The sequence below is a fragment of the Brassica oleracea genome, chromosome C3 (genome assembly GCF_000695525.1).
Source record: "Brassica oleracea var. oleracea cultivar TO1000 chromosome C3, BOL, whole genome shotgun sequence".
NCBI classification, from domain to species: Eukaryota; Viridiplantae; Streptophyta; class Magnoliopsida; order Brassicales; family Brassicaceae; genus Brassica; species Brassica oleracea.
In genome coordinates, this window is record NC_027750.1 from 27,886,660 (window position 1) to 27,899,518 (window position 12,859).

General features: G+C 38.1%; 1 protein-coding gene and 1 pseudogene across 2 annotated transcripts; one reads left to right on the forward strand and one right to left on the reverse strand.

The window, feature by feature from the left end:
• Nucleotides 1-2,667: 2,667 nt before the first annotated feature.
• LOC106336227 (phospholipase A-2-activating protein-like) lies at nt 2,668-8,264 on the forward strand. 2 transcript variants are annotated; one of them, XM_013774992.1, is made up of 22 exons: nt 2,668-2,787; nt 3,120-3,290; nt 3,450-3,610; nt 3,882-4,054; nt 4,244-4,304; nt 4,424-4,563; nt 4,661-4,850; nt 4,940-5,001; nt 5,119-5,207; nt 5,321-5,393; nt 5,484-5,543; nt 5,634-5,780; nt 5,875-5,913; nt 6,031-6,068; nt 6,149-6,235; nt 6,349-6,514; nt 6,797-6,874; nt 6,975-7,111; nt 7,340-7,416; nt 7,529-7,598; nt 7,776-7,841; nt 7,926-8,264. In XM_013774992.1, exons 1-22 carry the CDS (start codon nt 2,725-2,727, stop codon nt 8,058-8,060), a joined length of 2,283 nt encoding a protein of 760 aa, XP_013630446.1. In that variant the 5' UTR covers nt 2,668-2,724; the 3' UTR covers nt 8,061-8,264. The 2 variants fall into 2 exon arrangements, with proteins under 2 accessions (XP_013630446.1, XP_013630447.1); XM_013774993.1 differs by having other exon boundaries at nt 3,120-3,152; nt 3,312-3,610.
• Nucleotides 8,265-9,160: 896 nt separating this feature from the next.
• Nucleotides 9,161-9,514, reverse strand: LOC106330296 (annotated as a pseudogene).
• Between the last annotated feature and the right edge of the window lie 3,345 nt (nt 9,515-12,859).

A 12,859-nucleotide genomic window follows, 5' to 3' on the forward strand; every position in this document is an offset into this window, starting at 1 on the left:
GATGGATTTGTAAGATTAATTGATATTTCATTAGGCTTTAGTGTTTTATTGAACTTGCACGCGAGTTTATAGCCAAGGAGACCAAAATTCCTGATTCTTTGGTCATGGTTAGCATCCTTGGTGCATGTTCTTTACAAGCTTCAATGGAACCAGTGAAGGAGATTCTTGGTCACGGCTTCTATGGAATCTCTGGTTTTTATTCATTCTCTCATCGTGCCTGTAACATGTTTTAGAGTCGAAGTGGACTGTTCACTGTATGTTTCCTTTCTGCAGTCATTCTCTAATAGTTTTTTTTTTTGTTTTATTGTTTTGAAGAAATCAAGCAACACCAATACAATGCATAGTTAAGACAACAACAACTGAAACAACAATAAGCCAAAACAGAATAACAACAACAACAACATAAACCAATTCGAGAACAATGGACTCATGAAGAAAATCAAGACACAAAGCGAAACCTTCCAAGAGAATACCTGTCTTAGCAAGTTGCCTTAGATAAACCACACTTCTCCGGGAGTTTAGAAGCAAGGTCTAAGTTGATCCCACTAAGAAAGGGATTTGTTTTGGTTTTCTGCTTGCAGAGACACTGGACGTCAGCGTTAGCTAGGGCACTGCAGCAAGAGCCCTTGGGATCAATGCGGGTGGTCAATGGGTTCTTGGTCTGCACATAAGGCTTGCAAGAGTACAGATCAGCAACGCTCATACCGCAGAACTCTCCAGTCGCTGCCGTGAGTGTCAAGGCAAGAACCAAGGTAATAAAGACAAGCTTAGTGTTTGGTTCCATGGCTTTTTGTACTTTTAAAGAGTTCTTCACCAATTGTTTTGCAACTATTTGATGGTTTTCTTAGGCTGGTATACCTGCTTTCGTAGGGTTTATATAGAGAAAATAGATACGTTACTGGTGAGATAAGATTTACAAAATTATGATATTAACATGAAAACATGGGTCCCTAGCATCATATAAGACAATAATCTTGTGATTAACCTCAAAACTAGTCTCCTGTGCATATTATTGAGTATGCATATTCATTGAAAAGCATGTGCAGAAAAATATCGAAGATGGTCTATACTCTATAGTCTAATAATCTATATTATTTTGTTGTCTTATGATACTTTAGTATAATATAAAGTAACAACACCCGTGAGACATTGGCATTACTTTTCTTCCATTGTGCTATTTTGTCACGGGAGTTCTTTAGGGCCCTCAAACTTGATTGGCAGTTAAAAGTTAATTTATTTCCTGTGCAACCAAGTAAAATACAGTATGCAACTTCTTTAATTTTGATATATCTTGGACGCATTAGCCAATTTGGCAAAACTGTAGTGGCTCGGTGAGTTATGTAGAAGTCAAATATGTGTTACTAATCTGAAAGCTTTTTTTAACAGTCTCCACGAGTGGAACAGAACGAAGAGTAGCAGAGGTCAAGTAAGCACATGCGAAAATCACATAGATCTTGAACTAGATCATGGAGGAGAAGAAGGTGAGATGCGTACAAATGGTCATGCAGACAATCACTGCCAAGCAGGAGTAGAAGTCACTGAGCAGCTGGTCTTTGAGCTATGTGTTCATTAACCAAGCATCAATTTCCTTTTCTTGATTTGATATCTGGGTTTGGTGGATATGACTGGATGTGGATGTGAACTTCTGATGGTTCAATACCATGAACATTGTCTAAGAAAGACGAACAACGGCTTTTGTAACCATCATACACTCCAAGCAAAAATAGTTGTGAAAGAGTTTGCTTAAATCAGTGATGCAAACCAAGAAAAGCTTTTAAGAAAAACTGCATCAAGTGAGCAACTCAGTTCTTGCAAGCAGGAAACGAAACTTTTTGTCCTGGGGGAGCAACATGTTCAGCTGCAAATTTCTTTCTCCTTTCGCATTTAGACACTCTACATTGAAGTTACATGCTTTAACTAAAAGGGTTTCTAAACAAGGAAGTAGGAACCTTATCTCCACAGAAGACATTGGTTCTATTAATCTTCTCAAAGAGGACATGCTACAAGACGATCCAGGAGAGCCAAAGAAGAAGGAAACACATTAACGGCTATGGTGTATATGCTGAAAAGCCTCAACACTACACCTGATAGGAACCCCCTGAATATCAACATCATAAAAGCTGCTGAAACCAACCCATCATACATGTTATGCCGCTTACCACTCTCATCAGAGTTTGGTATGTTTTCTTCACTCTTTGTAACTTTCTTTTCCATCTTGTGACACCTTCAGATAATCTATATACCTTCCTTTGCTATGTTCTCGATGTTACCATAATCACCATCCGAGATCATATGGTTACAACATCATCAAAAAATTTCTTTGCACAACAATATACTTCACCTGCAATTACATGAAAGACCTAAAGAACTTGAGATAACACAATATATATTAATCAACAAAAGAATGTAAAAAATGTCTAGAATTTAATAGAAAAAAAACTTGAAGAAGCTGAGAAATCCTAAATGGGTTCATATGATAACTTCCATATTTAGTGACTAATTAGTAAAATATAGACAAAAAAAAAAGGGGGTAAATATAGACTAAAAAGCTAAATCGGATATGAAACCGAAACCAAAAATTTCCGGTTCGGTTTAATTCGGTTTAAGGGGAACAAATATTTTAAGAGATTAATAAGATCCCTTTCCTTCCTCCTCCCGCAAGTCACTTTTGAGTCGTTTAACCGGATTAGTCTCTCTATCTATCTGCTACTCCTTCTCAGACTCATGATGGATATCGATTTCAACGAGTACAAGCTCAGATGCGAGCTTCGTGGCCACGACGACGATGTAAGATCTCTCTCTCTCTCTAATCCTCTTCCTTCCTCTACTATGTGTTTCTCGTCTTCGTGATCGATTCGTTTCCGAGATTTCGAAACTCCGTATTAGCACAATTCAGCTCCGTGATTCCACCTTCTTTCTTCCGCCATCAAGTTTTCAACTCGAATGTTGATTTTTGCATTCAATTTCATGTGCCGATTTGATGATTAGCGTGAGGATTTGTTTTGATTAGCTTAATCTCTCGCCGCCGACGTGAGACTTGTTGGAATCGCGTGTATTGTGATTGATCTTAGTTGCTGTGTATTGTGATTGATCTTAGTCCCTGTAATTGTGATTCTCAGGTCCGTGGCATTTGTGTGTGCACTGATGAGCACATAGCTACCTCATCAAGGGATAGAACCATCAGGGTATGGTCACTTGGTTCTGATGATAAGCGCAAGTACTCAGCTTCTAAGATTCTATTGGGCCATACAAGCTTCGTTGGGCCGCTTGCGTCGATCCCGCCGAGTGAGGAGTACCCTGCTGATGAGCACATAGCTACCTCATCAAGGGATAGAACCATCAGGGTATGGTCACTTGGTTCTGATGATAAGCGCAAGTACTCAGCTTCTAAGATTCTATTGGGCCATACAAGCTTCGTTGGGCCGCTTGCGTCGATCCCGCCGAGTGAGGAGTACCCTGAAGGCAGGCTCGTCTCTGGGAGCATGGATACTTCCGTCTTGGTTTGGAACCTGGTCAATGGAGAGGTTGTTCAGTCATTGAAGGGTCATAAGATGCAAGTCACTGGTGTCACTCTTGATGATGAGGACATTGTTTCATCTTCAGTTGATCAGTAAGTCCTCTCTTTTACGTTTCTTGCTTGAAATCCAGTGAATGTATGTTAGCCTGTGGTTTTCCTTTGCTGTTGATATTATTTTGGCCTTGACGGTAGTTCTAAGGGTGTTTATGAGTGTTAACTGCGTTTGTTATTGTCTTGTTGAGCTTGCTAGTTTTAGTAATACATGGGTATAGAGATTCATCATATATTGGGTTACTCTGTACTGTTTGTGTAGTGTAATACAAGTTCTCATTTGATTTTTTTTTCCTTCTTTCTTGCTCTTAAGAACTCTGAGAAGATGGAGAAACGGCGAGCCTGTCGAATCTTGGGAGGCGCACCAGTCGCCCGTCCAGGCAGTCCTAAAGCTTCCGTCTGGTGAGCTGATTTCAGGTTCAAGCGACACAACACTCAAACTATGGAAGGGAAAAACAAGTCTACGAACTTTTACAGGGCATGCAGGTGAATTTAGCTGTGCCTTCGTTTCTCTCTAATTTCTTTTCCACTAAGAGAAGATGCAGTAAGATATCTCGTCTTGTGAATTGCCAAGACACTATGATATGTTTGTTCTAATCACACTAACCTGTTTTCAGGGATTTTATTTTCACTGGAGAAACTAATGTCTGACATAAGTACTTTTGGGTTTTGCAGATACGGTTAGAGGGTTAGCCGTGATGCCTGATTTAGGATTTCTTTCAGCATCACATGATGGGTAAGTTCTTTGCTTCCAACAACCTCTTGCCTTATTTCGTGCCATTTTTTCAGTTAACCATGCTTCTCGATGACCTCATCCATCTGTTCTTAATCAGAATATCTTGTTTTTCAAAACAGTTCCATCAGGTTGTGGGCTCTAAGTGGCGAAGTTCTTTTGGAGATGGTTGGGCACACCTCCATTGTTTACTCAGTTGACGCACATGCATCTGGCCTTATTGTTAGTGGGAGTGAAGATCGCCATGCCAAGATATGGAAAGGTAATGATCTTATTTTTTTTTGTCGTCATTTCCTTTTATCTGAAGTCATGTTTAATATAGATTGATATGTTCTTTCTTGTTGCTTTTTTTGGTACAGATGGAGTCTGCGTTCAGAGTTTGGAACACCCAGGCTGTGTCTGGGATGCCAAGTTCTTGGAGAGCGGAGACATTGTGACTGCATGTTCAGATGGTGTGGCTCGCGTCTGGACAGTACGTGATGGCATGATTGCTGATCAAATGGAGATTGATGCCTTTGATTCCCTAATTTCTCAGTATAAATTGAGCAGGTAATCCGATCATTAAAATTATGTGTCCATAGAACGTTTTTTTTCCTGACAGTGTAATGATTTTGTGTCTTGTATGTTCTCAATCTCAGGAAAAAAGTTGGGGGAATGAAACTTGACGAGCTTCCGGGGCTTGATGCTCTGACGTTACCTGGTACCACTTAGTATCCAAATTTTGTATTCTAAACTTCTAATCATCCGGTAGAAAGCTGCAAGTGTCTGGCTATGATCATTCTTGTAACATCTTCCACTGTTTGATGTATTCTATCAGGTACCAGCGATGGTCAGACAAAAGTCGTAAGGGAGGGAGACAATGGTGTTGCTTATGCATGGAATATGAGCGAACAGAGATGGGACAAAGTAAGTCAACGTTGACCGTTTAGAGCTTGTTTCTTGATCTTTTTGGTTTGTTGACTGCATGCCATTTTTGCTCTTGACTTGAATGCTGCTTTGTTATTAACTATTTTTTTCAGATTGGTGAGGTTGTTGATGGTCCAGATGGTGTGGGTGACCGTCCTATCCTCGATGGAGCCCAGTATGATTTTGGTTAGATTTTAAACTTATCTTGGAAACTTCAGAATATTTTATATCAAAGTGAACAAGATTCTTAGCCGTCCTTTTTTCTTTTTCTTCTAGTTTTCGATGTTGACATTGGTGATGGGGAACCTATACGGAAGCTTCCTTACAATCGATCAGGTACCTGAACTGCCTTGTCTTAATTCCAACTGCAACTACAAGCAAGTGCCTCAATTTATTTATATACCCAAATGGTTTCTTGTTTGGCAGACAATCCTTATGATGCAGCTGACAAGTGGCTTCTAAAAGAGAATCTTCCCGTCGCATATCGGCAGCAGATTGTTGATTTTATATTACAAAACTCTGGGCAGAAAGACTTCAGTTTTAATCCATCTTTTCGTGATCCCTTCACGGGCGGTAAAATTTCTAATTTTTCAGTAAAATATTTGGTCTGAGATTTTTTTTGCAGGTTTTATTGTAATTTTTATGGTCTGCCTTCTTTGTGGAACAGCAAATGCTTATGTGCCTGGGCAACCATCTCATGCAGCTGGTATGAATACATTGTCTGAGACTCTGATTAATTTTTTTCACATAATGCTTAAAGGATCTCAGGTTTTTATAGTATTCGTCCTTTTTGATCATACACTTTGACCCTTTTCTGTTGCAGCAACACCGGCAAAACCTTTATACAAGCACATTCCTAAAGTACGCTAGTTTTCTTCTTCTTTATTCCTGTCTGGTGTTTTTAAGCTACTGATCCTTGTTTCTTCCATTGTTTACTCCAGAGAGGCGTGCTAGTTTTTGATTTTGCTCAATATGACGGGATCCTGAAAAAGCTGACAGAGTTCAACAATACTCTACGATCTGACCCAGTAAGCTCTCATTACTATTCTACTAATTTCTGGCACACGATTCAGTGATTATTTGACTTATACTGGTGTTGGTAATTTGTGTGTTTTGAAAAAAATTTTCCCCTCTTTTGAAGGTAAATACTGACAAGTCCATGACAGAAGCCGAAGTATCCAGAGTGGGCGCAATCGTTAAGATACTCAAGGACACATCACATTACCACGCTACAAATTTTTCGGACATGGATATCGCGTTACTTTTGAAAGTGATACAAGCATGGCCACCTGCGATGATGTTTCCCGGTAAATCTTCTCTTGTCAATGAATTATTCAAAGAGAACTGTTTACTACATATTTAGCATTCGATGGTCGCCAGCTAAAAGTCAGTTGATTCTCGAATTTGGTTATACAACAATCTGAAATGAGATGTGTTTTGGTTTGTATGAATAGTATTCTTGGTTTTCCATGTGTTTTTTCTTGATGTTTCTTGTAGGCCATAAATCATTTTACCTATTTTGCTAGCCACTCTATTTTGTGACAATTGTTGGTTTCTAGCTCTTATGGTTATGGTTTTTGAATATGCAGCTACTGATTTAGTCAGGATGCTCGTTTTGCATCCTCATGGAGCAACTCTACTGATTAAGCATGTGGAAAACAACAATGGTAATCATCTTACCTGAAGCCATGGTTGATCAACATGTATTAAAATTATCTGCGAATGTTTTCTATTAATTTGTATCTCATGTAATTCAAATTCAATCAGATCTGCTTCTGGATGTTATTAAGAAAGTCACAGAAGATTCGGCTCTTCCTGCAAATCTTCTAACAACTGTTCGTGTCCTTGTTAATCTATTCAAGAATCCTTCATTTCATCACTGGCTACAGAGGAATCACAGTCAAGTAAGTACTATTTCGTTTCTATTCGTTTTATATCATAATTTAAATCTGTGATAATCTCCATGAACCAGCAGCTATTGGTTTCTCTGTCTAGTATTCGTGTTTGAGCTGCGTGTGTGAATGCTTAGAAATGAAGTTTGTAATTGCATTTTACTGTAGTTATAGATTCGTGTTTGTGTGTGTTTATGATAATTTGAAGAAGTGTTTTCTTCTTGATGTCGTTCGATGCAGATTCTTGATGCCTTCTCAAACTGTTATTCATCCCCAAATAAGAATCTGCAGTTGGCATATTCGACGTTGCTTCTCAAGTAAGATACTTTTGCGCTATGATCTATAATATTGAAGATACTTTTGCGCTATGATCTATAATACTCAGTTTGACACATAACATCAACACCATGATCTATGGTGTTTTCGCAGTTACGCAGTGCTATTAATAGAGAAGAAAGATGAAGAAGGCCAAGCTCAAGTCCTTTCAGCAGCATTGCAGGTAGGGTCTAAATTTGGTCATATTCACAATGGTGCTTGTATCCCATCCATATCTCATCAATGAACTAAATCTCATCTGTTGTAGTAAAATCTGAGAGAACCAATGTACCAAAAAGTTTCTCTTAGAACCAAATAATATATTATTATCTTTGTGCTGATATCTCACATCTTTAAACAGATTGCAGAAGAGGAAGGTGCAGATGTTGATTCCAAGTTCCGGAGTTTGGTAGCAATCGGCTCGCTGGTTAGTTCTCAAAGCACTAGAGTTCTATGCTTGTTGGTTACATAATTGGTTTCTTACCAGTGTATGTGGTTTCTGTAATGACAGATGCTTGAAGGCCTGGTGAAGAAGATAGCGATAGATTTTGAGGTGGAGAGCATTGCAAAATCAGCAAAGTCATCTAAGGAAGCTAAGATTGTGGAAGTTGGTGCTGATATCGATCTACTAATTCGCCAGCCTTAAGAGGGAGTCTTCTGAGCTTAGGATTTTTCTGTGATTTGTATTTTCTTTTACTTGACACGTTTCTAGCAGAGCTTCAGATTTCTGAATACATATTTGAATATTAGCAGATATGAAACGTGACTCTACTCTTGTGGCTTCCATTTGAAGTGGAATTTGTGATCACCCCCACATCACGTTCTAGTAATCCCTTTTTAACGTCCACTACACATTGTGCATCATACATTTATAGCAACTTAGATCTAATTATAGATAATATCTACTGCCACTCAAGTGCTCAACTTCATAAAATATGTAATTGGAGCTGAAGTCATTCCTCTTCCCGGTGATAGAACCTCTTTTTTTTTTTTTTTTTTTTGGTATGACCTCTTTACTAAACTAAACATACAATAGATTTTACGGAGATGACAACAAGGCGGAGGAGTAAGAGTGTGTTACAGGAGGAGAAACAAAAAAATTGGAAAGTTGAAAACATGCCTTGTTTTAACAATTACATTTTACCCCTGTTTTAAAACACGGGCAACTCGGGCGTTTAATCGGCGAGTAAACGTAGATCGGGTGTGAACCGTGGCGGATTGGATCAATTCGCTCAAGAACTCGGACTTTTGAAAAAAAATTATTTTCTTTCGAGTTCTAGGCTAAAATTCTATTTATAGTTGAAATCCTATCACAATTGAACAAAAAACACACAAGAAAATAGGTTGAAATCGTGATGAAACGCGAAGAAAATGGTGAAAGTCGGAAATTAGGGTTTACAGGTCAAAATTGGGGAAGAAGATGACGAGGGTATTTTGGTAATTATGTATTCATTAAAGACAAAATAAACGAAAAAGGTAAACCAACCTTCTGGTTACTCGAACCTGCGACAGACATTTAAGAGATACAAAGGCGCACTAACTACCAGACTACGTAACGTTAACTGTTAAGTCATTGCAGACACCGATATATATTATAAAACACTTAAAATTACTCCCCGATTAATCCATGATTAATCTCCGATTAATCCATGATTAATCTCCGATTTTATCTCAACTCGCTAGGCCCGGACCGGCCGCACGCGTTACGCCTAGCGCGATCTCGAACAGGGCATTTTACCACTGAAACTTATACAATAATGAGCAAATAGTCTTACATATTTAAGCTCTGATGGTGTTGGGAATATTGTGCAGAGCTTCTTTTAATCATTGCAGCAATTTCTGCCTTTGGCAGGAGGTGAACGGCTGACTTTTACGCTGATCTTGTTTTCCTTGTGAATGTGAATTTTTCCAACTTCTTCATTGACTTGCAACACATTCAAAACTAATTAAACTCCACATATATTACACATAATTATATTTAGATGAAGCAAAAGACTTACGAAGTTTCTGGTTTCAAAGAAATGGAAGGATTGCCGAATCAGAAGATGCGATACATAAAAGTAAAAATGAAGCTATTAATAGAATGAACTTGAGACTCATTGTTTTTGCCCTATGTATCTTCTGTCTAGCCAACGCATAAACAATAAAATAAATAGTTGTTAGTGTAAGACTGTTAGGTAGAGATCATATCAGTGTCGTTCTCACCATAGTTGGTGGTGATTTGTATAAGTCAATGCATTTTTAATTGAGCGGATATTGGCTTTTTAATCCTTAACTTCTTCTCCTTTTACTTGCATCAGAAGAAAAAATATACCATGGATAGAGGTACCTTTAGGTAGGTGTCTTGGAATTATCTCCAACGTTAATCATCAATTTTGATAAAACAAGATTTTAAAAAATAATTCTTTGTTATACAGTCGATACTCTATTCATTTTTCTCTTTTATTTTCTTTTACAGAGACATTATTTGAAGCAATATGAAAAAGGCTGAAGAAGTGAGCATACACACAATATTCATCTAATATAACGTGCAGGACAAAGAACAAGATTAAAAAGCCAACATCCGGTCATTAAAAATGCATTAACTAATACCCTGGCGAGCTAAACTTAGGTATCTTGAAATTATCTCCAACGTTAATGATCAATTTTGGTGAAACAAGATAAAAAAAACTCATTGATGTACACTCGATAGTCTAATTATATACACCCATGTGTTATATTTTATTTCATAATATAAGTAGTTTTAGGAAAAAAAGTTTTGTTTCAGAATATAAGTAATTTTAATATTTCAATGCAACTTTTAAATTTATTGAATTTGTGTGACCAATTAAATTATAGGTCTTTTATAATTGGTTGAAATTACATATTAAATGATTTTTTTAATAACTACTTTCTTAATATTAGTGCTTTTAACTAAAACTACCTGCAATTTGAGAAACAGAAGGAGTATATGTTGGTTAAAAATTATTTTTCCTTATTTTTCTCTTTTATTTCTTTTACAGAGACATCTTCTGAAGTAATATGAAAAGAGCTGAAGAAGTAAACACACGCACACACAATGAGAGTACAAGACATGACGATACACCTAGCCAGGGGTTATGAAAATTGACCGAACAAAAGTGTAAGAGCTTGATCGCGACTCGTGAGATTGTAGTGGGTGAAAAATAACATGAAGACCTAAGGCGATCAAGACAAGCTAACTTGCTGCAGAGAATCTGGTGAATCTCTCTCACCAGGTGATCGAGGATCAGTTTTGAAGATGGAGGAATATAATCGAATGTTTCTCTCCTTCCGCAACTACTATATATTGATCGAAGTGAAAGATCTTGACATGACATAACATTTAACTTACATCTATTGAATGTTGATTAGGTGTTTTTTCCCCTCTGCTTTCACCTTGCTAACAACAAGTACTATAGAAATATGCACCAAACAGTCCAATGTAGCGCGAAAAGACATCCAAATGCGCATAGATGAAGATATATTTTATTCAGAGGGACTCCATTCAAGCGAATTTAATGTATCTTTTTGTATTATTCTGCTCATTTTGAATTATAAAATGTTGTTAAAAGTACTATATAGTAAAATATTTGTTGTGAAAGTTCCATTGGTTCACTGGTTTGACTAAGAGTTCATTAATGTTTCTATATCAAGAAGTTTCTATATCAGAAGACAGAATTATGCAAATTAAGAGAAAAAAACTTACAAAATATCTACAGCATAGCGCAAGAAGTAGAGTCAAGTATGGATCCCATAAGGCGGTTCGGGTGATGCCAGTGGTAAAGGTAGGCATGGTGTAAGGGGGGCAGCTGCCCCATATGAAATACTGAAAATAATTTTTTTTCATAGCTTATTTGAGAATTACATGATTATAATGGTGAATTTTCTTCTACTGCCCGTATAAATTGTAAATAAATTTTACATTACCCCAGGTAAATTTTTCGTCTGACTCCGTCACTGGGTTATGCAGTCAGTCATCTTATACGGTAGAATTTTCGGCAGTAGAATTGTCGACAGTAGAATCGTCTGTACTAATTTTCATAGTTTGTAATAACATATTTATCCAGCGTTAAAAAAATATATTTGTAAACCCGTCCACTTAACCAGACACCACGCGAACCATAGACGGCCGCTCTCATGCTGTTTTCGCATTGCTAGTAACATTGGCGTGCGAATCCTGACTTACTAGGGGGTGTTTCTATCATCACTGCTGGATAAACTGAGGCTAATAAGTAAACTAAAATGAAAAAAATATGGAGCAAATCAGATTATAAATTTTGCAGGATTTCTTACAAACTTTGCGGATTTGGTATGGCTGAGTTGAAGCTGCATAAGATGAAACCACGAAAGAGAGAACCAGGAACAAAGTAATCAGCCTCAAATATCTCTTCATTTAATGTGTAGATGTGTTGTTCTGGAGATCGTTGAAAGAGAAAAGCCTAGAGAGAGGAGAGAATGTGATTTTCCCTCTGGTCTCTCCCCCACAGCCGCCTTAACCCTAGATCAACCAAGCCTCTTCTCCTCCGGTGACTGCGGGTTCCTATACCTCCGGTCACCCCACCGTTCGTCTGCTGTTCCACCGGCCTTCCCCTTAGCTTCTCCTTCTCTACCCTCTCCTTCTTGCTCAGTTCTCTGGATTTTCGAGTTTCATCGGATCTAATCAGAGACACATGTGTGTGTTGTCTCTCTGGAGCACCAACGAGGTGAGGTTCGCTGGTGAGCCTAAGGAGCCTTCGATTCAGCTTCTCCCTGTCATGCAAAGCAGATCTGGGTCAGATCTGATCTTGCCTCCGCCGGTGCGGATGGTGGTGTGTTGCTGCCTCTTCCTACCTCTCTCGTCTATGGCTTGTACCTGTGTGTCTCTGGGTTTCAGCTTGTACCAAGGTCTCAGTGAGCTTCTCCTCTCCGTCTAGGAGAAACGGCGGTGTCTAGGCCCATCGCTCGGAGGACCTCTGTTCTAGTTCAATCGATTACTGCCATGATGATAATATATAGCTAATCAAATCTGGTGTTACAGGCTGAGAAAACAGCTTTCGACGAAGCTGAGAAGAAAAGAGAGGAAGAGGAATCAAAGGATGCTCCTACAGCTGACTCTGATGTAAAACGGCACTGCAAGCAGTAGCAAAGAAGAGAGAGATGAGATACTCTGATATGAAGAAGATAGAGAGACTTTGTGTAATCTTGTAATTATGGTTTGATGATGAATAGCATGCCATTCTTTTGGCGTACTTTTGTGTTTCGTGAAATTCTCTCTAGAACGGAGGAGTGTTTAATCTTGATATATTTCTTTATATTTACTTCGCTTTCAGTTTCTAACAATTTTAAAAAAAAAAATTTAATAATTGTTAATATTTTAAAAACCCTAACACGTATAGGCAGCCTTAATTTAGGTTTCAAAATAGAATTTTTGAAAAAACAAACTACGACAGAAAAGCTTGAGAGAGA

What these genes read in the sequence shown, in the direction of transcription:
- LOC106336227 (XM_013774992.1), top strand. Translation starts at nt 2,725, where the DNA reads ATGATGGATATCGATTTCAACGAGTACAAGCTCAGATGCGAGCTTCGT. An exon ending in TTCGTGGCCACGACGACGAT is followed by an intron (nt 2,788 to 3,119) that starts GTAAGATCTCTC and finishes TGTGATTCTCAG; the next exon opens with GTCCGTGGCATTTGTGTGTG. An exon ending in CTTTCAGCATCACATGATGG is followed by an intron (nt 4,305 to 4,423) that starts GTAAGTTCTTTG and finishes TTTTCAAAACAG; the next exon opens with TTCCATCAGGTTGTGGGCTC.